Genomic DNA, 23,849 nt, shown 5'->3' with positions numbered 1-23,849 from the left:
CCAGGATTTGAACCGGTGAAACCCTGGGCCGCTGAAGTGGAGCGCATGAACTTAACCACTTGGCCATGGGGCCAGCTCCCTAAATTTGTTTACTTACTACTCTACTTGTGTGTTCTATCTTAGTATGTAATGATGGCTTAGGATTAAAGTCTGTAAATGTAATTTGTCGCATTAACAGATTAAAATAAGAGAAGACTGTATAACAATCTCAATAGATTCAGTTAACGTATATAATAGAGTTTAACATCCATTTATGATAAAAACTGTTGATAAATTAGTGCTAGAAAGGAGTTTCCTTAAGCTGATAGTTTCTATGTAAAACCAACCAAACAAAAAAGCAAGCACGTTCCAAAAAGAAAAGAACTCATTCCCTTTTAAAAGGGCTACCTGCTATCACTACTTACATTCAAAATTGTGTTGGAGATCCTAGATAATAGAGTAAGTCAAAACAAAGTCATAAGAAGTAGAAAGGAGGAAACACTATTTGTACATTACATGTTTGTTTTTGTAGAAAACCCAAATCTATAGAGAAAGTACTAGAAATACAAAGTTTAGTTAGGTAGCTAGATACAACATTGATTTTCAGAAGCCAGTTGCATTTCATTACAGCAGTCATAACTAAAAAACCCAAAAACACCATTTAGAATAGTATCAATACCAGGTACTTAGAAAATTAACAATATATGTCAAAGACCTCTTTAGGAAAACTCTAAAGCATTATTTCGGCATAATAACTAAGACCAAAATAAATAGACATGTTCATGCTAGAAAGACAATTATCATAAAGATGTTATTTATAGACCGATAGATTCAAAGCTGGTCCACTCAAAATCCCACCAGGTTTTCTAATGGAGCTTGTTAAGGCAGTTCTAAAGTAAAAGGTAAAAGAAAGCGAAGGGCTAGGACATTTCAGAAAATTAAGAGCAGGGATGTGGGCACTTGTCACATGTTAGGACTCACTATGAAGCAATGTTAATTAAAATAGCATGATATTTGCTAAGGGATGTACAGATTTCCCAATGGAATAGACTAGATTACCCAGAAGAACCATGCATGGACTGAACTCTGGTATAAGAGAGACGTGGCACACCACACTGGGGAAAGGAGTCTGTCTGTCTGGTAATTAGAGCTAGAACAATTGGTTATCTGTATGGGAAAAGGTGAAAATTGATCCCTATCTCACACCAGACATAAGAAAAGAAAGAAATGTCTTAAATGTAAAAGACAAAATTTTAAAACTCAGGAAAAAAAAAAGTAAAGGTGACTGCTGCTTAGACCTTGGGATAGAGAAGGACTACTTAAGACACAAGGCCTTAACTGAAAGTGGTGTTGATGAGTTTGTCTACTAAAATGAGGTGCTCTATTCAACAACACATACTGCAAGATACCTTTCTTCAAAGAAAGTGAAAAGATGAGTCACAAACTGGGAGAAGTTACAATGCAAATCAAGAACACAATGAGATACCATTTTATACTTTAAAATTTAAAAGTTTAAAAGTTTGGTAATGTCTAGTGTTGGGATCCACATAATCTCTTATAGGTTGCTGGTGTTAACCAAAAGTGGTTCAATCCCTTGGAAGGTTTGGCCTTAGTTTTTAAAGTTGGACTTTCACATATACCATAATCCAGAAATTTCACTCCTAAGTGTATACCCAAGAAAAACTTGCACATAGATAACAAGAGACCTGTATAAGAATTTTCATAGCACTATTTACAAAAGCAAAGACCCAGAAACAACCTAAGTCCCCAGTGAAGAATAGTTAAATAAAATGTGATAGATTGTTACAGTGGACTATTATATGGTAATCAAAACTAATGATCCCTGTGACACAACAAAATAGAAGTATAGTAAGCAAAAAACATCTCAAAATATGTAACATGCTCACCTATAAAAAATTTAATAAAATACGCTTTTTTTTGCAAGTCGTATAGATGTATTTTATATGAAGAGGAAGCAGAGTAGTGATGAAGAGAAAATTCAGGATGATACCCTTAAATGAGAAGAGGCATGGGATGTGGTACCATATGGTCAAGGCCTCAACATTTTTGAGAGTAAGTAGGTTCTGATTGTAGGTTCGGAATGCTTATATTAGACATAGCTAATATCAGGCCATATGTGAACCAGTGTTGAGGGTGTCATAAACCGAGGATTATGATTAATCCAGTTTTCTGTACCTGAAGTCCAAAGTGTTGAAAAAGTTAGTTATAAAGCAATTTTGATGACTGCATTTTGAAATTGGAGGTTATGCATGAAATGGCTGTGGAATTGGCCTCACCATTCAATTTCTAATTATTTTTTTTAAAACTGTCAGAAAAATCCATTCACACAGAGCATTTCAGCTTTACTGTACACCTAAATACTAATACCATAAATCACAAATTATCTTGTTCTTTGGTCTTCATGCGCTAATTTGAGATTTCTATGTTCAAGTCTAGCAAAGTGTTCTTTCCCTTAATTTTCCTGGACTGCTAACTTTCTGCAGTGCAGTCTTGAAATTATTCCTTTAAGCACATATCTCAGAAGATGTTTTTCCCAATGTGAAGACAATTTATACTAAACTGATGATGGCTAGACTTCCCCTTTTCTCATAGAGTTTCTAGAACATCTAAATAGACATTCTTGGGAATTTAGGAAAGAACTTACGTAGTTTGTTAATATCTTTTCAAAGACTGGCCTCCTGCCCTTGTGTTTCTCCTTTTTTTATTAACAGCATCAAGAGTAATTCAGAGAGCCAGTAGAATGGAAAGTCAGGAATGTAGAGATAAGAGATGGATAGACTCTAACCAACAAAAGACCTTAGCAACATGTGGAAACCTTTATAGAGGGTAGCCTCTTGGAGTCCCCAAAGGCCACTGACATACTTTTAATATTGAAAAGTGGCTCTCTGAGAAAGGAAAAGGGCCACTATCTGCTGATCCCATGGGCATTAAAAGAATAAAGGAATATTGTGAACAACTCTGCCTACAAATTTGATAACTAAGATGAAATTGATTTTTTGAAAGGTACAATCTACCAAAACTCAAGGAAAAATAGATTATCTAATAGATAGGCCTGTATCTATTAAAGAAATTTAATCAATAATTGGTTGCCTTACAGGGCCTGGCCCGGTGGTGTAGGGATTAAGTTCACATGCTCTGCTTTGGCTGCCCAGGGTTCACCAGTTCAGATCCTGGGTGTGGACATGGCACCGCTTATCGAGCCATGCTGTGGCAGGTGTCCCACATATAAAATAGAGGAAGATGGGCACGGATGTTCACTCAGGGCCAATCTTCCTCAGCAAAAAGAGGAAGATTGGTGGTGGATGTTAGCTCAGGGCTAATCTTCCTCAAAAAATAATAATGATTGCCTTACAAAAAAGAAAGCACCAGGCCCAGATGGTTTCACTGTGAATTCTACCAAACATTTAAGGAGCAAATTATACCAATTCTCTACAGTTTCTTCCAGAAAGTAAGAACAGAGGGAATATTTCCTAATCCATTCTGTGAGGCCAGCATTATCTTAATACCAAAACCAGACAAAGATATTATAAGAAATCTACTAACATCTATTATGAACATAGTTGCAAAAATCCTCAACAAAATATTAGCAAATTGAATACAACAATATTAATTATACATCACAACCATGTGGGATTTATTCCAAGTAAGCGAGGCTGGTTCAACATATGAAAATCTCAACTAATGTAATCACACCAATAGGCTAACAAAGAAAAATATCATATTGATAGATGTGGAAAAAGCATTTGACAAAATCCAACACCCATGCGTGATGAAAACTCTCAAAACTAGGAATACAGAGAAGCTTTCTCAACTAACTAAAGAACATATACAAAAAAAGCCTAGTTAACATCATATTTAATGATGAGAAACTATTTTCTCCCTAATACTAGGAACAAAGATGTCCTTTCTCACCACCACTGCTATTCCACATTGTACTGGAATTCATAGTTCATGCAGTGAGACAAGAAGGTATACAAATTGGGAAGAAAAATAACTTCACAGATGACATGATTGTCCATGTAGAAAATCCCAAAGAATCAACATAAAAAACCCTGGAACTACTAAGTGTATATAGCAAGATTGCAGGATACAAGGTTAATATACAAAAGCCAATTAATTTTGTAATCACCAGCAATGAAAAATCTGAATTTGAAATTAACACACCATTTACATTAGCACCAACAAAAACATGAAATAAGTATAAATCTAAAAAAAGACCTATGTGAGGAAGACTACAATAGTAATGGAAGAAATCAAAGAACATTTAAAGAAGTGGAGAGCTATTCCATGTTGATTGTTGGAAGACAATATTATCAGTTCTTCCCACCTTGATCTATAAATTCAACAAAATTCCAATCAAAATCTTAGCAAGTTGTGGATATTGACAAAAATTTCAAAAGTTTATATGGAAAGGTAGAAGGTCGAGAATAGCCAACACAATATTGAAGAAGAGCAAAGTCATAGGGTTGACACTACCTGACTTCAAGACTTACTATAAAGCTACAGTAATCAAGACTCTCGTATTTGCGGAAGAATAGACAGATTAATGGAATGTAACAGAGAGCGCAGAAACAGACCCACACATATCCAGTCAACTGACCTTTGACAAAGGAGCAAATGCCATTCATGGAGAAAAGAGTCTTTTTTCAACCAATGGTACTGGACCAACTGGACATTCACATGCAGAAAAATGAATCTAGACAAAGACCTTGAACTTTTCACCAAAATTAAAAAATGGATCAAAGACCTAAATATAAATCACAAAACTATAAAACTATAGTTAAAACTATAAAATAAGACAAAGTCTAAGTGACTTCAGGTTTGGTGATGACTTTAGATAAAACACCAAAATCACAACTTATGAAAGGAAAAATTGTAAGTTGGACTTGATTAATGTTAAAAATTGCCCTGCAAAAGACACTGTTAAGAGAATGAAAAGACAAGCCACAGATTGGGAGAAAATATTAGCAAAACATATCTGATAAAGAACTTTATCAAAATACACAATTAATTCTTAAAACTTAACCATAGGAACACAATCCAATTTAAAAATGGGCAAAAGACCTGAATGACAGACACCTCATCAAAGAGGATATACAGGTGGCAAATAAGCAAATGAGAAGATGCTCAACATCATATGTCATTGGGGAATTGCAAATTCAAACAACAATGAGATACTTCTGCATACCTATTAGAATAGCTAAAATCCAAAATACTGATGACAACAACAAATGCTGCTGAGGAGGTGAAGCAACAAGAACTCTCATTCATTGGTGGTGGCAATGCAACACGGTACAGCCACTTTGGAAGACAGTTTGGCAGTTTCTTAAAAGCTAAACATAATTTTACCCTACGACCCAGCCATTGCATCCTAGGTATTTGTCCAAATGAGTTAAAAACTAGGTCCACACAAAAACCTGCAGACAAATGTTTTTAGCAGCTTTATTCATAATTGCCAAAAACTGGAAGCAACCAAGATGTCCTTCAGTATGTGAATGGATAAATGAACTACAGTACATCTATATAATGGAACACTGTTCAGTGATGAAAAGAAATGAGCTCAGGCCAATATCACTCATGAACATAGATGCAAAAATCCTCAACAAAATTCTGGCAAACCGGCTACAGCAAAACATCAAAAAGATTATACACCATGATCAAGTGGGATTTATACCAGGGACAGAGGGATGGTTCAACATCCGCAAGTCAATCAACGTGATACACTTCATTAACAAAATGAGAAACTAAAACCACATGATCATCTCAATAGATGCAGAGAAAGCATTTGACAAGATCCAACAGCCATTTATGATAAAAACCCTCAATAAAATGGATATAGAAGGAAAGTACCTCAACATAATACAGGCCATATATGACAAACCCACAGCCAACATCATACTCAACGGACAAAAACTGAAAGCCATCCCTCTGAGAACAGGAACAAGACAAGGGTGCCCACTTTCACCACTCCTCCTCAACATAGTACTGGAGGTGTTTGCCAGAGCAATTCGGCAGGAAAAAGAAAGAAAAGGAATCCAAATAGGCAATGAAGAAGTGAAACTCTCACTGTTTGCAGACGAAATGATCTTATATATAGAAAACCCCAAAGAATCCATAGGAAAACTATTAGAAACAATCAACAGCTACAGCAAAGTTGCAGGGTATAAAATCAACGTACATAAATCAGTAGCATTTCTATACGCTAACAGTGAACTAACAGAAAAAGAACTCAAGAACTCAATCCCATTCACAATCGCAACGAAAAGAATAAAATACCTTGGGATAAATTTAACCAAGGAAGTGAAAGATCTATACAATGAAAACTACAAGACTTTCTTGAAAGAAATTGATGATGACATAAAGAGATGGAAAGACATTCCATGTACATGGATTGGAAGAATAAACATAGTTAAAATGTCCATACTACCTAAAGCAATCTACAAATTCAACGCTATTCCAATCAGAATCCCAATGACATTCTTTACAGAAATTGAACAAAGAATCCTAAAATTCATATGGGGCAACAAAAGACCCCGAATTGCTAAAGCAATCCTGAGAAAGAAGACCAAAGCCAGAGGCATCACAATCCCTGACTTCAAAGCATACTACAAAGCTACGGTAGTCAAAACAGCATGGTACTGGTACAAAAACAGGTGCACAGATCAATGGAACAGAATTGAAAGCCCAGAAATAAAACCACACCTCTATGGACAGCTAATCTTTGACAAAGGAGCTGACGGCCTACAATGGAGAAAAGAAAGTCTCTTCAACAAATGGTGCTAGGAAAACTGGACAGCTACATGTAAAAGAATGAAAATTGACCATTCTTTTTCACCATTCACCAAAATAAACTCAAAATGGATCAAAGACCTAAAGATTAGCCCTGAAACAATAAGTTCTAGAAGAGAATATAGGCAGTACACTCTTTGGCATCAGTTTCAAAAGAATCTTTTCGGACACCATAACTCCTCAGATGAGGTAACCAATAGAAAGAATAAACAAATGGGACGTCATCAGACTAAAGAGCTTCTTCAAGGCAAGGGAAAACAGGATTGAAACAAAAACCAGCCCACTAATTGGGAAAAAATATTCACAAGTTATTTATCCGACAAAGGGTTAATCTCCATAATATACAAAGAACTCACACAACTCAACAATAAAAAATCAAACAACCCAATTACAAAATGGGCAGGGGACATGAACAGACATTTCTCCAAAGAAGATATAAGGATGGCCAATAGACACATGAAAAGATGCTCATCATCACTAATCATCAGGGAAATGCAAATCAAAACTACAGTAAGATATCACCTTCCACCCATTAGATTGGCAAAAATATCCAAAACCAAGAGTGACAAATGTTGGAGAGGTTGTGGAGAAAAAGGAACCCTCATACACTGTTGGTGGGACTGCAAACTGGTGCAGCCACTATGGAAAACAGTATGGAGATTTCTCAAAAAGTTAAAAATAGAAATACCTTATGACCCAGCCATCCCATTACTGGGCATCTATCCTAAGAACCTGAAATCAGCAATTCCAAGAGTCCCATGCACCCCTATGTTCATCGCAGCATTATTTACAATAGCCAAGACATGGAACCAACCTAAGTGCCCAGCAACTGATGATTGGATAAAGAAGATATGGTATATATACACAATGGAATACTACTCAGCCATAAAAAGGACAAAATCATCCCATTCACAACAACATGGATGGAACTTGAGGGTATTGTGTTAAACGAAATAAGCCAGACAAAGAAAGACGAACTCTGTATGACTCCACTCTTAGGTGGAAGTTAACATATTGACAAGGAGAACTGATCGGTTGTTACCAGGGGAAAGGTGGGGGGTGGGGGGAGGGCACAAAGGGTGAAGTGGTGTACCCACAACATGACTAACAGTAATGTACAACTGAAATTTCACAAGGTTGTAAACTATCATCATCTTAATAAAAAAAATGAGCTATCAAGGCACAAAAATACATGGAGGAACCTTAAATGTATATTGCTAAATGAAAGAAGCCAGTGTTAAAAGGCTGGCAACTATATGACATTCTGGAAAAGGCAAAACTATAGAGACAGTAAAAAGAGTGGTGGCTATGGGTTCAGGTGGAGGAAGGGAGGAATGAATAGGTGAAGCACCGGGGAATTTTAGGGCAGTGAAACTAAGTCTATATGATACTGTAATGGTGGATACATGACATTATGCGTTTGTCAAAACACAGAACTGTACAACACAAAGCAGAAGCCTAATGTAAACCATGGCCTTTACTTAGGAATAAGGTATCAATACTGGTTCATCAATTGTAACAAATCTACCATACAAGTCCAAGATGTTGATAATAGAAGAAACTGTTGGACTAGGGGGTATATGGGAACTCTGTATTTTCTGCATAATTTTTCTTTAAACCTAAAACTGCTCTAAAAAACTGTCTTAGTTAAACAAAAACACAAAGTGGCTCTCCTCTGATGGTAGGATCAGACAACTCTGTAGAAACCCCTGCAGAAGATAGATATGTTTGGACTGGTTCTTCTGGCTCTCTGGTTTGGTCTACTTTTAGGTAACACAGCAAATCTTTCACTTAAAAAAAAGAAAAAAGTCATGTTAAATTTCAGGGCCATAGGACACCACTACAGACAGCAGAGTATATAGCTGTGCTGTCTAGTGTAGTAACCACTAGCCATATGTGGCTTTCTAAATTTAAAGCAGTTAATAGTAAATAAAATGAAGACTTTGATTCTTCATTCACTAGTGACATTTCAAATGCTCTAGTGGCTCCAGATTGGATAGCACAGATAGAGAACATCTTGATCATTGCAGAACATTCTATTAGACAGCGATGGTCTAACCCAGTGCATTGTGTCCAGGGTAGCTGTGCTGATTTCCCTGAACATACCAGCAGGAGCCCCTGCAGCACCAACAAATTTGGTGCTGCAGAGGCTCAAAGAACAGATTGGGCCACTCCCCTCAAGAGGGAGTGTACGCATGGTAAACCCTGAAGATTCAGGACTACCCTGGTCTGTCCAGCACAGGGGGATGGGGTCGGGGGATTTGGAATAATAAGCAGGGAAGGCAGATTGCAGACTAGGAGTAGAGCTTTTGGTCTGGAATGCTTAGGTGAGAGATAAGCAGGCCTAACCTTGGTGCTATATTCCTGGAGTATCTTAGGAAGGAGCAGAGATGTATTTTAGTGTGCAGTTACTGTTGACAGAGAAAAGCACTGAGAATTATCCATTTAACTACACCAAACAGGTTAAATATATAAATATAAACATGTTAAGTGTCATAATTTCTCTGCATTTCTGGGTACAGGGTAGGACCCACAGCTCTAGCTCAAAAAGGCCCTGAAAATTCAGATGGTAAAAGGAAAAGTTTGGTGGGAAAACTCTTCAATATGTATTCTTACAAGAAAGCAAAATAAAGTTATAAGTACCTTGTTGAAATTACAGAAAAGAAGAATCTGAAAAGTTGCCTGTGCTTTCATAACAGTAAGTGAAAACTCATTGTATATTATTACTAAGTCAATTGTCAGTGATACTCTATTTAACATGCTGCTTATCGTTTATGGGTCGTTCAGATCCAGCTTAAATCCAAAATGGCTTTGAGGCAGTATTCCATCAAAATATGGATACAGTAGTACCTGAAACAGTTAAAGCAGACAAAAGACAAACTGAAAGAGGGCAGGAAGAAAATTTATGTTACAAAAAACCCAGCCCTGGTTGAGCTGGTTCGCTTGGCTCTGTTTCAGGGAAGTGAAGAAAACAAGGAACTGTGATAAAGGCCAAACGCTTCAGTGGGGTAAATATCTTTTCTTAAGGCTCGTGCTCAGACATGTTTATTGTACACATTTATAGTGGACACCATGTGTTTAGCATGTATATCATACATTTTAGCATCAGAGGAAAATATGTTATGTGCACAAACATGAGTGACATTCTGTTCTCTCAAAGGGGCTCAACATTTACAGGACCCTGGAATTGGACTCAAGTAATTCAAGTGCAACTGAAATTTGTAGGGTGGGGAGAAGGGGAATGGAGTATTGCACAAAAAAAGGCCACCCCACTCTGCTCCCAGTGCAGGCAGTGTCCATGTCCTGCTTATCTGAATGGCATTTGTCAGCTTCTTGGAGCCCTTGCAAGATATCTGTGCCCTGGATTCAGGAAGCCCTTTCCCAGTTCTCCTGTAAAGGAACGCAGGGCATGGTTGTGGAATGAGGCCTGCAGTGCAACTGCTGGAACCTCTAGTGTGCTGAGTTTTAGCATCCAGGGAGGCACCAGATTTGGTGCTGCTGAGGCTCAAACCAGCCCTTAGTGATGGAGCTGCTAAGACGACTCCTCCTGAAGACGTCCACACCCTTTGACACAGGAATTTACCCTCAGATAACAGTGTAGGAAAAGGAAGAACATTGTGCAAGCACATCTTCACTGCTTCATTATGATTACCATCCAAAACACTGCAACTTCTTTAGCCAGTGAAAATGATAATAATGAAGTCTATCTGGCCAAGAAAAATGTTCAGGAGAAAAATGTAGGCAAAGACTGAAAAATTGCCTCTATGTAAAGTTCACAAAAATCATGTGCACACAAATGGAATGAACAAATAACATGAAGATGCGAAGACTGTAGGATGGTGGATTATGGGGATATTTTCCTTAAAATTCTTATAATTGTTGTAATGTCAACACACCCCCTCCCAAAAAAGGAGTAAGAAAAGAAAATATAGTATATTTGCAAGTTACTTCAAATGTTTTTTTCCAAATAGAGAACAGCTTTGGCATTTTTGGACATTACATATAATTAGTGGGTTGGCAAGTCTATTTTAAAACTACAAAATCTTACTCCCCCTTCAACTATCCTATGCCCACACCCCTTCCCACACACACATCTGCCCCATCCACTTCACCCAAAAATGTTTTCGGTTTTCTCCTTACAGGGCTTTTATCATCCAGGTTTTCATTAGCTTGTTTGTATTCACTGGAAGCTGCTGGCCCATCATCGCTCACACAGCACATGCTCAGTGAAAGAGGAACTGAAGCTGCTGTGGTGCAGTTGTATCTTCCATGCCATGGGGGCAACACTCCTCTTTTTCCCTTTCTGGAACCTACCAAAACAAGTCAGATCACCTACCACTGCCAGAGACTGCCCTCCTTCTCTCCCCAAGGCAGACTTAACCAAAACTGAAGTCTTGGCAGGGCCACTCAGGACGGGAGATGAGAGTCAAGAGACTGGGCAAGACTGAGCCCCTTATAGGCTGATCACTGGTCAGCTTCAGTCATCTCAGGGCCTAGAAAGTGGAGCTCAGCTGCCTGCTCTACTTGCAATATCCCACATCTCAGGCCTTCTGGTTTCAGGCCCTTTAATCTCACGTTATCCTGCCAGATTCTAGCCTCTCCTCTCTCCAAGCCAAACTGCAGGGCAGCCTCCCTAACCCTGCATTCACTGGGCCATTCCTCAAGAACTGTCAGGGAACTTTTGCCCAACTGCTGACTGCTTTTCCAACTATGCTAGGATCCCATGTCATCCTAGCTGGTTAAAAGTGTGCCTGAAGCACTCACACAGACAGTGCTCTCATGTGTGTTCCCAGCGTCCTGGCTGCAACATCGGCTCAAACAAGTCCAGCTGACGGGACATGAGTCATTACAGACAACACCTTGAATCGGCCCTAACATTCTTTGTCTTCCTTCCTCCTTCCCTTCCTTCTTCCCTTTTTCCCTCCCTCCCTTCTTTCCTGCCTTCCTTTCTCCTCTTCTCTCTCTCCCCCTCCCTCCTTCCCCATCATTCTCTTTCTTTCTTTCTTTCTCTTCTCCCTTCCCTTCCTTCTCCTTCCTCACCTCCTCCTCCTCTTTCTTCTTTACATTAGTCACTCACAATTTTAATACTTTATTCTAATTACAAATTATTTGGTACACACTTTACTGCTGATCTTGTGGAAAAGGCAGAGTTGTCCTAGAGGTGATGACAGAAGAAGGGAGACAGGGAGGAACTGCTTGGGGACTTGGGACTGGTTGTTGACAGTGTGTGCTTTGAAGAGTGACGATGACTTAAACGTTTAGGGAGGAGGACAGCAGATAGGAGGTGAAATGAGGCAAGACACTGCAGCAAAGGAGCTGCAACTTATTTAGTTTTAGGTCTTTCTGCCTGTTTATTGTTGTTATTCATTAAAAAATGTTTTGAAGGGAAAGGGTTACTTTTACAAACTTGGGATGGTTCTGCAACCTTTCAAATGTTCTTTAAGAATAACTTCCAGGGGGGCCGGCCCGGTGGCGCAGCGGTTAAGTTCGCACGTTCCGCTTCTCGGCGGCCCGCTGTTCGCTGGTTCGGATCCCGCGTGCGGACATGGCACTGCTTGGCAGCCATGCTGTGGTAGGCGTCCCACGTATAGAGTAGAGGAAGATGGACACGGATGTTAGCTCAGAGCCAGGCTTCCTCAGCAAAAAGAGGAGGCCTGGCAGTAGTTAGCTGAGGGCTAATCTTCCTCCAAAAAAAAAAAAAAGAATAATTTCCAGGATATTGGCTTAAATTTGTTTTCATATTTATTTTCAGTCAGCTCTGCTTGTGTATCCATTAATTCATTAACTTACGACTAAAGCGAGTTAATCAAAACTTTGTTTCAAATACTGGTTCGCGTATTGGTAGGCATTGTGCAGCCTATACTTTTATAATTTTACAAGAATAATTTTTAGATTTCTAAGAAATTTGCATTTATATTATAAACTTATTTCCAATCAGTGGTTACTGCTTTACCTTTATAGTGCTGTTCTCTCCTTTTTTGATTTTCTTCATCAAGAAAAGCAAAACCATGAAACAAAGGAATGGCTGACTTTCTGTTGCATGTCCCTGGGGGAGATATAGTTAATTGATCACAAATTCCGTGCCAGGCATTATTTGACCATCACAGGAATCCTTGAGTAGGTATTATTAATTACTACCTCTATTTCACAGATGAGAAAACTCCTAACTGGAGCTTTAACTTATCCAAGGCTAAAGACAGTTACTGCCAGAGGTGGATCTTAAATCTTCGTCCATTTAGTTAGAACCACGTGCATTGGAAAGAGGATTAAGATGTAAATTTGTTCTCCCCCTCTCCCTTCCTTCCTTTTTTTCTCCATCCCTCTCTTTTCTCCCTCCCTCTCTCTTTACACACAAACATATATAGTTTCTGTATGCCAGGCACAAGCGATCCACAATTAATTCAACTCTCCTATCAACTCTGTGAAGTAGGAACTATTATCAACAACATTATACAGAGAAGAAAGCTGAGGCTGGCAGAAATAAAGTAACTTGTCCAAGGTCAAATAGCTTGTCAACGTCATTTTAACACTGGAATGTGGAATAAACAGGTGGGTTATACATATTAGAAGATTAATTCTCATTCATTTGAGCCTTCCAAACAGGTACAATTGTTCTTTTCACCGATAGGGTGGAAGTGTCATAGCTGACGGATTAGCATGGTTTATGAAGGCAGAAAGGATGCGACTGGAAGTATTCTTCCGAGCCCGGGAGGTAGCGCCTGGGGTGACAGTGTCTGCTATGTGTAGGAAATCGACAAGAATTCTGATAAGCTGAAAAGCAGGGCACGCAGCCGGGAAAAAAAGAGGCTGGAGTCCACCCAGGGCAGAGCCTTAAATACCAAGCTGGGGAGTGCTCTCCGTAGGACCGAGGGTCCTGCAGTGGAAGTTGGACAGTCTCCCGGGAGGTGGATTCCGGGAGGAGGGCGCTCAAAGACGGACGGGTCTTGTGGAGGGGCGGGATCTCGCGGAGGGGCGGGGTCCGCGGAGGGGGCGGTCCGGGTCCTTCCTCTGTCGCCCAGAGAGCTCTAGACGGGCGGGCCTGAAAGGTCAGAGTCTGCAGGGGTCGCGATCCAGCCGCACCGCCCCGGCCGAGTCCAGTCCCGCTCGCTGCCCGTAGCCCGCCGCCCTGCTTCGTGCCTGCCAGCATGTCGTTCGTCCCGGTGGCCGCGGATTCAGACTTCCCCATCCACAACCTGCCCTACGGCGTCTTCTCCACCAAAAGCAACGTGAGCAGCTGCGCTCGGCCTTGGGCGCGGGGAGGGAGGGCGTCCCCTCCCCCGGGCCCCCACTCCACCTTCCCCCTCCTCGGGCCTTCGCCTACCCCTGCCGCCTCTCGCCAGCACCCCACCGAGTAGGATGTCAGGCCCGTCGTTTCCCTGCTAGACGCCTCTCGCGAAGACCCCCGGTGTCATTTGGGGCCTGGGGAGCCTCGCCTCGTATTCCCGCCCTGAGGAGTGCGATGGGGGCGGGGCGGAGGCAGGGGCCATTTTTCTCTTGAGCCGATGGTGGAGAGGACGTGTGGGTCTGAATACCGCCCGGTACCTTCCTAAATGTGCAAGTTATTGAACCTCTCAGCCTTAATTTCTGCAGGTTTGTATGAGAATTAAGTGCAAAATGAAATGAAATATGTAAATCTCCCTCCCAGGCAAGCAGAGCAAATTCGATTATTGTTACCGACGAGTTTCTGAAGTGCACGATCTTTCTGCCTACTCCACAGTTATTGGGGTGTTTCCTTCCCACAAGACACCACGTTATGGCTGGTTCATTTCTCAGGTTAGCTCCTAAGCCTAGAACCCGGGAAGTATTAGTTGACCCTAGTATTTTTAGTAGCTTAGAGGGATGAGCACATTTTGCTGGCAGTAGAGCTATGGGATCTAAGATGGCAAGTTTCTTTGCCTGCAGCTGAAATCCTTTCAGTTCCTGGTGTGGGATCCCTGGCATTCCCTTGCTAATCAGAAGAAGCCCTTTTGGGCAGAGAGATGAACTTTCACTTAGTGCTTTCATTTAGTAGTCAGATTGGTAAAAAGAAATCTTTGAAAATTGGGGATTTATCAACAAATGTTTAAGAAGGTCCCTGGATGGGGAAAGCAGATTCCCTTGGATTTGTTCGTGGTATTTTTTGCTTAGATTTCTGCTCCCAACTTTAAAGGTGCACTCCTCACTCAGCTCTGTAAACCACAGAACCTCAGAATCTGTTTGCACCCAACAGTGTTCAGGAAATGTTTGCTAAATGGAGCTCCTGGCAGTCACCCCCTTCCCGGAGAGGGGATTCCCTGCCCCCATGGCTGATCACTGGCCCTAACTGGCTGGTTTTTTGTGGGCCTGGCTCCAGAAAAGGCCTTGTTTTAGCAGAGTCTCTGTGTGGTTTCACAACTGCCAGTCCTGACCAGATGTTGGAAGCACACAAAAAATTAACACTCAGTTCCCTAGAGGGACACAGATACAAATAAGAGACAAGTTAAACCTTAACCTGTGTTAACCAACCACTGTCTGCTGGCAGCCCTCCCTTTGCACTCTAACACTCTGCCCTCAGCACTTGTGTCCTCACCTTTCCTGGGAGTACAAAGCAATTAGATGAAAACACTTGTGAGAGCCTGGTGGGGTGCTCTGGCTTGCTTTCCCAGAGGAATCTGGAATTAATGCCCCTTAGAGTGTGGCTAGTGACCTTCAGACATGGTGCTGCTGCTGTTTTCGTATTAGAGGGTGATTAGAATGTGTCATATTAGAATTAGGAACAGCCACTAGGGAGGTCTGGGAGAGAGAATCCCTTCCTACTGCCAGCCGAAGGAAGTGCTGGGAGTGGGGAGTTGGCCCCGTTGGCATTCCAGAAGCTCAGGACCTTCAAGCGGAACAGGCCTCGCCTGAATCTGTCATTGCAGGTATTGGACATCCTAAGGGTGGTGTCTGCCTCTTCAGGCTGGTCTGGTTGCCAAGGCAAAGCGTCCCCGTCCCCTATGCTGGCAGCCAGCCCTTTATAATTTGGGTGGAACAATAGTGAATTAATCCAGCAATCACTTTATTCGTTTTTTTTTTATTCAGCAAGTGCTTGTGAACCCCATCTCTGGGTCAGACCCTGGGCTGGGAGTTGGGGATCAAGGACACAAGAGACACCCTCCCTCCATCTTGGGTTGCTCATGGACTGGTAGAGAGTATAATGGCTCTCTCTGTGAAGACAGGGACAATGACTTCTGAAATATAGGGACTGCGGTAGTCTGTAGCTGACTGCCGAGTTGTTAAAGTTTCTGTGATCTGGCCCTGCCTCTGCCTCTTGCCTCTCTGCCCTCTCTGGGCACACTGGGGCTGCCTTTCAGTTTCTAGAATATTCTAAGAGCAGTTTCCTGCCTCAGGACCTTAGCATGTGTTGTTCCTTCTGTCTGGAATACTCTTTCTTCTACTCTATACATACCTGATTCCTTCTCACTCTTCAGGACTCAGCTTAAATGTCACCTCCTCAGAGATGTCCACTAAGCGTGCTCACCAAAGGCCCCCCCCCCCCGCCAGCCATGGTCGTTATCTGTCACCACACCCTACGTTTCCTTTGCTTCTGGAGGCCGGGAACCAGGTTGTTTCCTGTCCCTAGCGCTGTAGTGGCCTTCATGTGTGGCCGGGCCGGATCAGGTGCTCCGTGAATGGTTTTGTCTGAATAAATATCTACCCTCGTGATGAGGGATTTACAGATGTTGATTAATTGAATTCTCACAACAAACCTGCCATTGTGTTAGTGTCCCCATTTTACAGATGAGGAAACTGAGGCTTAGAGAGGCTAAAAATCCTGTTCCAGGTCTCACAGCCAGTAAGGCAGATTTGGGGTTGTACTCCACATTTGTCACCATCCAAACCTGATACTTTTCCCTCTTTGTCCAGCTTGGAGCTGGGTAAAGCTTTCCTTTGGACAACTCTCTATCAGATGTGACCAAATGTTATAGAACTGAGGCAGTGCACATTTATTCTCTTAAAGTTAGACAAATGGGGTATCTCTCCTAGTTTGTCTCACTCAAGTTGTTCATGGGAACCTGAGGCCCTGAGAGGGCCAGGGACTTGTCCAAAGTGATAGGATGGTGAGTGACAGAGCAGGCGGAACTCAGGAATGCTGGATGCCAGCCGGGAGCCCCTTCTCGTCTAGCACTGAAGAAAATAACTTCCGACATTTAAAGTAGAGGGACTCACACTCTCAGACAGACTATTTTTTGGGGTCCTCAGGTCACCGTTTGGAGCACAAAGGCGTCTTCTTGGCTTTATTTCTCGGCTTCGCTTGCAGCCGAGGAAGCAGGCAGCCACTTTTGTGACTAGGTCTTGGAGGTTGTTCAGTGGCAGTGGCTCCTTCCTGCCTTCTGCTTGGTGTGGGGGCTGTGGTCTGAAAAATGGCCCGGGCTCTGCCTGGCGTATCCCTTGAGTGAGCAGCTCTGGGGTCCAGGTGGCCCAGTTCCTTGTGCCTCACAGCAGTTGCCATTTTCCAGAGGGGGAGACTGAGGCCCTGAGCAGTGGAGCTGGAAGTGAGTAGCCAGACTCTCCAGGCAGGCTCCCCTAGAGCAGGGTCTGCCTGGGGTCCCAGGGCAAGGTGGAGGTGTGGCTCTGTCTACTCCTGGTCACAGGGGCTGATGTGCATGGAGAGATGGCCATCTTCTCTCAGCCCGCAGAAATGAGCAGCCTATGGAGAGAAGGCCAGTCACTAATCCCACATCTAAGCTCCCTGGAATTGAAATGACAAAGCTGGTCATTCAGGAGAGCTAGAAGGCAGGCTCAAGACAGAGCCCCAAGAGGTCAAGTCTGCAGACGAGCTCTCGGGTTCCTTGTGGACGAGCAAAGTTCAGGGTCATGGGGGCAAAGGCTCGGCTTTGCCAAATATTTGAGACATCTTCATAGTCAGAGCTGAAGCTGGGATTTTATGATGCAGAAAGGAACTTTCCCTGCACGTTCTGAGAATTCTGGCTTTGTGCTCCCTCATGACCTGAGCTTTGCTCTGTTTGAGCCACAGAAGAGCTCATTAATCCAAGCCCCTGGCCCTCAGCACTGTGCACGAGGCCCTCTCTGCTCTGCTGTGCAAAAGAATTGCCCTGAATGAAGGCCTAGGTTAAGTCTGAGAAATAATCCAGCTACAGTGAGGTGGTGAGCTTCTCATCACAAGAGGCATTTAACAAGACCTGAGGAACTTTGCTGGGGACTTTGCCTGGATAAGGGCTTGGACTAGGCCACCTACACCTTCCCCACTCCAAAGGGTGTTTAATTTATTTCCCATTCAGCGAACAAAGATTCTTTTTCCTTCTCATCCTAGGGGCAGAGATAACACTAGGTTCTGCCTGGGCAGAGAATACGGGCCAATTTAAGCCCATTGGGAGGCAAAGGGAGCAGGATTAGGGTATGATGCTAAGGATCCAATTCCTCAGTCCTTCTCCCTAGAGGGCCATCTAAAGGGGGACCCATGGGCTCTTAAATAGACAGACTTTCTGTGTAAATCAGCCAGTTCTGGTCCAAGGGTTTTCCTAGTGCTGACCATGCCGTCTTCCTTCAGCCAAAACCGAGGATTGGTGTGGCCATTGGTGACCAGATCCTGGACCTCAGTGTCATTAAGGACCTCTTCACTGGGCCTGTCCTCTCCAAACACCAGGATGTCTTCGATCAGGTAGGACATTGTGACATGGCTTGCCCCAGATTTCAGTGGCATTTGTTGCAAATGCCACCCAAAAAAAGCTCTTTGCCTTCCATTTCTGATAAAGGTAGTGCCTTCAGAGGTCTCAGAGACTTTACTTGGATAAGGCTGGGGCTGTTCTGAGACAGACAAGATGTCTACCAGGACAGGAGGTGGCCTTGGGACACTGTGGGGGGTGGGGGGCGGTTCCTGAGTGAAAGAGTGTCAATCTCCCTGCAATCCTGGGCCTTTCCCAGCCTCTCTGAGACAAGGCTCCAAGAACTGGTTAATTTCCTCATTAAACTCTGATCCTCTGACTGTATGAGGCAGCTGCTGGGCCCTCTGAGGGAAGGAGCATGTGCCTGGTGCTCCAGCCTGGATACAGCCTGGGAGGAATGGACAGCTTGCCCCAAGTGTCATCTCTGTTGCCACCGTTTAGGAGTCAGCCTGAAGTACACGTCCACGTGGGATGGACGTGAATTGACTTCCCTGCAAATGGTCAGGTGCTTTGATATGCGTCTTCCCATTCCCTGGGTCAGGAGGGAGAGTGATATTTATTGAGCACCTCCTATGTGCCAGGAGCTTTACACACATCTTCTCCTTCAGTCGTCGCAGCAACCTTCTGGCATAGGAATTGGAATCCTCTTTAGATAGACTAGGACCTGAGCAGTGAAATGAGACACACTTCTCCCAGGTCACATGGCTAGAAGAGCTGGGGCTGGAACTCTGGCCTTTAGAATCCACAGGTGATTTTTCTGCCATGCCTCTCTGCCTAAGAAACCTCTTCTTAACTTATCTGAAGGGGATCGCTTTAGGCCACGATAGCCCTGCAGACTGGAGTGTGCCTCCACTGGAGGAACGCAGCCACCTTCAGCTGCAGGCCTGGCCAAGCTTAACCGGGAAGCTCTCTCAGATAGCAGCTCTTGGGTTTTGTCAATTGTCTGCAAGTCCATGAGGGAATGAAGCCCCGCCGGGAAAGGTGATGCCTTTCCTCAATTTGATGAACAGATGACAGAACTAAGGAGCGAAGGTCTGTCAGTTTGACTGAACTGGAGGTGATTGACAGGGGCTCTGGCCTGCTGGCCAGCCTTTCTCCCATTGACAGGAGGGGTTCTGCCCAGGGCTTTCCCATGCATTGTCTTCTTTCTTCCTGTTTTGGTCCTAGCCAACTCTCAACAGCTTCATGGGCCTGGGTCAGGCTGCCTGGAAGGAGGCAAGAGGATTCTTGCAGAACTTGCTGTCTGCCAGCCAAGCCAGGCTCAGAGATGACACGGAGCTTCGGAAGCAGTGAGGAGCACGTGGATGTTGGTGGGCGGGGAGAAGAGGACAGTGTGGTCGTCAGGGCTGTTCTGAGTCACTACTTGGCTGCCTTGGCCTCATCCAGCCCCTGCCTTGGCTACATATTGGTGGGAGGGCTCTGGGCTGACTGGGATTACCTCTGTCCCTGGACTGGAGTGGCCAGGTCAGGCCCATTTGCCCACTCCCTTACTCTCTCAGCCATTCCTCATCAGCATCGTCTGTGTCGTTGTCTGGTTTCTAGAGTAGGAGTAATGTAGCCCGTTTCCTAGAGTGAAACATAGAGGCAGAGAAGAGGCATCTCAGATTTCGTGGGTGGACACCCTCCCTAGTGTGGCCCAAGTCAGCCCAGCCCTGGCCCGAGGCCAGCCAGGAGCTTTCACTGGAGATTGTCAGCAGGATTCTGGGATGGTTTGGGCTGAACCTGCGGGTGGGCAACCAGGGCAGGGATCCTGCTTTGCCGCTTGCTTGACCTTGAAGTCCCTGGTTCTGTGTTTCAGTGCGTTCACCCCCCAGGCTTCTGCCACAATGCATCTTCCAGCCACCATAGGTGAGTACATCTCTATACTAGGACATGCACGGAGCAGCTTAGTGGGCTAGGATGGCTGGCCAGGTGTCTTGGTTCCTGCTTCCTGGTTGGGGAGGTGACAGAGGAGGGGTTCTGGAGCTGTTACCCCCTCCCAATCACTGACCCAGGCATTGACTCAGGCCGTGTCTAAATTTAGGCCAGACCTCTCACCGAGGGTAGTTGCTGGCTGCTCAAATTTGCGGTTGGCTACATGCCTCCCTGCACAGCAAATCACTCTTTTTTCCCAAAAGACTGTGGGGGAAGTGATCTCAGCTCAGTCCATGAGTCAGCAGTTTTGAAGAGGCCAGAGGGTCCCAAGAGCCGCAGTTTGAGCCCTTGGCAGTGTGTCTATTTGGAGTTTCAGTCAGGAAATTGGAGTTGTCCGAACTCTCTTAGCCCGGAGCAGAGAGAGGCAGAATCAGGCTGAGGCAGAAGGCTCCTCCCTCCTTGTCCACCAGCCCCCGGGGTGCTTGCCTGCTTGGTTTCCTGGGCACATGTGTGCTGAGAGGCTGGCTGGTCCTGACAGCCCCTGTGGGAAGACAGGATTTCTGGCTAGGGTCCTGGTAGGCATTCTGCTGTTTCTGCCCCCATTTCTGTGGTCCTTATCCTAGAACAGCCTCCGGAGGCCTTCCTTGTAGCTAATCTACTTCCAAAAGACAAGGACACCAGGTTCGGTATTTGCTGACTCTCGTCTAAGGGTTTGAGAATTAGAAACAGTTCAAATGCTGTGCTCAGAAGCACATAGCTCAGGTCAAAACCCAAGTATGACAAGAATTGTTTGCCTTCTACTCAGCATCAATTGGCTCCCTGACGAAGGACTTTGCTCCTCCTTTCCTTTCTTCCTCCCCTTCCATCTCCTTTCTCTGTGTTCTTCGTTTTCTCAACTTCTTTCTAAACCGTCCGTCCTTTTAGAGAGCTTTACTGAGATAGAATTTCCATATACTACATTGCGCCCATTGTAAGTATACAGTTTAATGAACTTTAGTCAACACATTGTGCAGCCATCCCCACAATCCCATTTTAAAACACTCATCACCCTAAAAAGTCCCCTCGTGCCTGTTTGCAGTCAGTTCCTGCTCCCACCCCTAGGCAACCACTGTCTATCCCATAGGTTTACCTCTGCTAGAAACGGCATACAAATGGAATCATGCTGTATGTAAGTCTCTTGTGTCTATCTCAACTGGTATTGCTCCTCAATATTACATTCTTTCCCTTATATTATTTTTTCATATGTGTATTTTTTAAGTAAATAACAAGCTTTATAGTTAAGGAGGTTTTTAAAATTTTTTTTTAAAATTGTGGTAAGTTATAATGTAAAATGTACCATATTAATGGTACGGTTCAATGGTGTCAAGTACACAACATTGTCACCACATCATTTTCAGTCTTTTGGAATAACATGCCCTGCCCCCTGAGCTAGTCTGTGAGCACGTCCAGGGTAGGGGCTGGGCTTTCCTCTCCCTCTGCCTCACAGCCTGGCCTGGACACCACCTTCTCCAACCCCTTTTAAGTGATCATGATAGAGACTTGTACATATATATTGAAAACGTGTATGTTTCAACAGAAGCAGAAACTGTAACATTTTTTTTTTAGTTTGGCAGGAATGCTCTGAAATGCTGTGCTGGCTCTGCCCTGGGCTCCCGCCGGGGCAGGTGGGTCTTATTACAAAATGCAGCCCTGTGTTGTTCTGAAGTAAATGCTGGAGTGATAGATGCTTATACTGCACTTTGTAGTTTATAGGACACATTCTTGTAATTTTTTGAAAGCTTGTTATTTGAAAAAGATTCAATCTTTGAGTCTGCTTTGCTCCTCTCAAAAGAGAAATTGAGTTGAAATAGCCCTGGAACTGCAGCATGACTTCCAGTGGGGGCAAAGGAAGGAATTGTATTTTGGACCTCGTATATGTGCCAGGCACTGTGATAAGTAATTTAGATATCTTATTTCCCTTACTGTGATGATATGCCTGTGATTGGCAAAGAGACCTTCCGTAGGCCACACACAGCCTGGAAACAGCAGAGTCAGAATTCAGATGTAGGTTTGGGCAAGTTGTTTAATGTCTCTGGGCCTCACTTCATCTATGAAATGAGAACAATGTGAATTATCTACCTGAAGGTGTAGTTTTAAACCAGGCCCCTTCTGGCCCTCAGATCCATGATTTAGTGAAATAAGACCCAATCATTTTTATGTTTCTGCTTTTAAGAGAGGGGCTAGAACACAGGATCTTTTTTCATTTTCTCTAGGTGTCTGTAAATGATTTTCTGAGTCTTACATGCTTTCCATCCTACAAGAGGGCTGAGGGGACTATATGTCCAGCATCAAATGTCAGGAACCGAGGTGGGCTGACCCAGTTGGGGAGGAGGGCAGACAGGAGCCTAGGACCTCCCTCCCTGAGTCTGAGATGGGCACAATCTAGTCAATTTCCATTTTTCGTTTTCAAGATACAAGGTGATTTTTTCACAAAGGACCTGTTCTTGATTCATGGATGCAACATCCTTTTTTTTATAAATACATTAAAGTGTGCTTCTTTTTAGCTCCTTCTGGTCTCTCCATTAATTCTGTTTCCTTTCTTTCCTGAGTTGAATTGGCACCTCTTACGGTGAGGACTCTCCTGGTGATTCTGGGTTTTGTGCTCATCTTTATTTGTCTGCAAAACTCCTCCGTTGCATGTCTGTGGATGCAGCTTTTCCTGTAGCCAGCCCCCAGGAAAGGTGCAGGACTTGCTTCTGGTGGGCAGTTCTGGTATTTGTTTCCTGGCTGTGGGGCTGCTCTTTCTTCTGAGGGCTGCCCCCCTCCGGAGGCATTGTGTCTGCTCTCTGGACTGGCTCTTCCCCCTGGGTGAAGTCTGCTGCTGCTGGCTGCTTGGAAAAAGCTGGGTAAAGGGAGGGGTTCAGGGCGGGGGCTGAATTCCTTGCACTGTCTCAGCCACTCTTCCCTCTTTAGCAATCAAGAGGCTTGCTATTTTTTTTTTGGCAAGCCGGTTGTCTTTCAGGGATTTCTTATAATTTCTGATTAGCCGATGGCACCCTTTCTTGTTTTCTTGTTATGGATTTATTCTTCTAAAAAGTATCACAGCTGTTATCTCTGTGCTTTGGGACTGAAGATGGGAAGCAGCGACTAAGGCTCAGGGTGCTCCCTGCTCCACTCGACTCCATACTTTTCCTTCTTTCTTCATCCTTCACCGCTTCCATTGCTAGTCTAGACTGTTGGTATGGCTTGCCCTGCATTTTTTTGGAGGAGAGATTTAGGAGGATAAACAGACAAACTGTCCCAACTTGCATATTTTAGTAGTTCAGTTCCTTATGGGAGATGGTGCCTGCAGCCTGCATACCTCTCAGTTTGTTCTTCATAATCAAGACAGTGACTGAGACCATGTTCTTGGCACTGAAAGAGAGTCAAACAAAATGAGGCCTGAGCTGGGGCTGCTCTGAAGTGGCTGCAGTTTAGCAAAGGAGTCAAGATACGCACACACATAACTGGAACACCAGTGGGACATGAAGACTGCCCCAAGAAGGAATCAGATGAGGGGATTCGGAGGAGGAGAGATCCTGCTAGAGAGAGTAGGTGTGTGGC

The 23,849-nt window shown here is 43.7% G+C and overlaps 1 protein-coding gene across 2 annotated transcripts in view; it reads left to right on the top strand.

Annotated features, from left to right (window-relative positions):
• Window positions 1-13,650: 13,650 nt before the first annotated feature.
• Window positions 13,651-23,849, top strand: part of FAH (fumarylacetoacetate hydrolase) — a 35,473-nt gene continuing 25,274 nt past the window's right edge. The window contains exons 1-4 of one of the 2 annotated variants that reach the window (XM_070572546.1): window positions 13,651-14,015; window positions 18,299-18,409; window positions 19,581-19,702; window positions 20,212-20,261. In XM_070572546.1, the coding sequence (XP_070428647.1) occupies window positions 13,935-14,015; window positions 18,299-18,409; window positions 19,581-19,702; window positions 20,212-20,261 (364 nt within the window). In that variant the 5' untranslated portion in view covers window positions 13,651-13,934. The remainder of the gene's footprint in view (window positions 14,016-18,298; window positions 18,410-19,580; window positions 19,703-20,211; window positions 20,262-23,849) is intronic. The other variant, XM_070572557.1, reaches the window with a different exon arrangement.

The sequence above is a fragment of the Equus przewalskii genome, chromosome 1 (genome assembly GCF_037783145.1).
Source record: "Equus przewalskii isolate Varuska chromosome 1, EquPr2, whole genome shotgun sequence".
NCBI lineage: Eukaryota > Metazoa > Chordata > Mammalia > Perissodactyla > Equidae > Equus > Equus przewalskii.
Note: the sequence above shows the minus strand (reverse complement) of the source record. Positions and strands in the feature narration are given on the sequence as shown.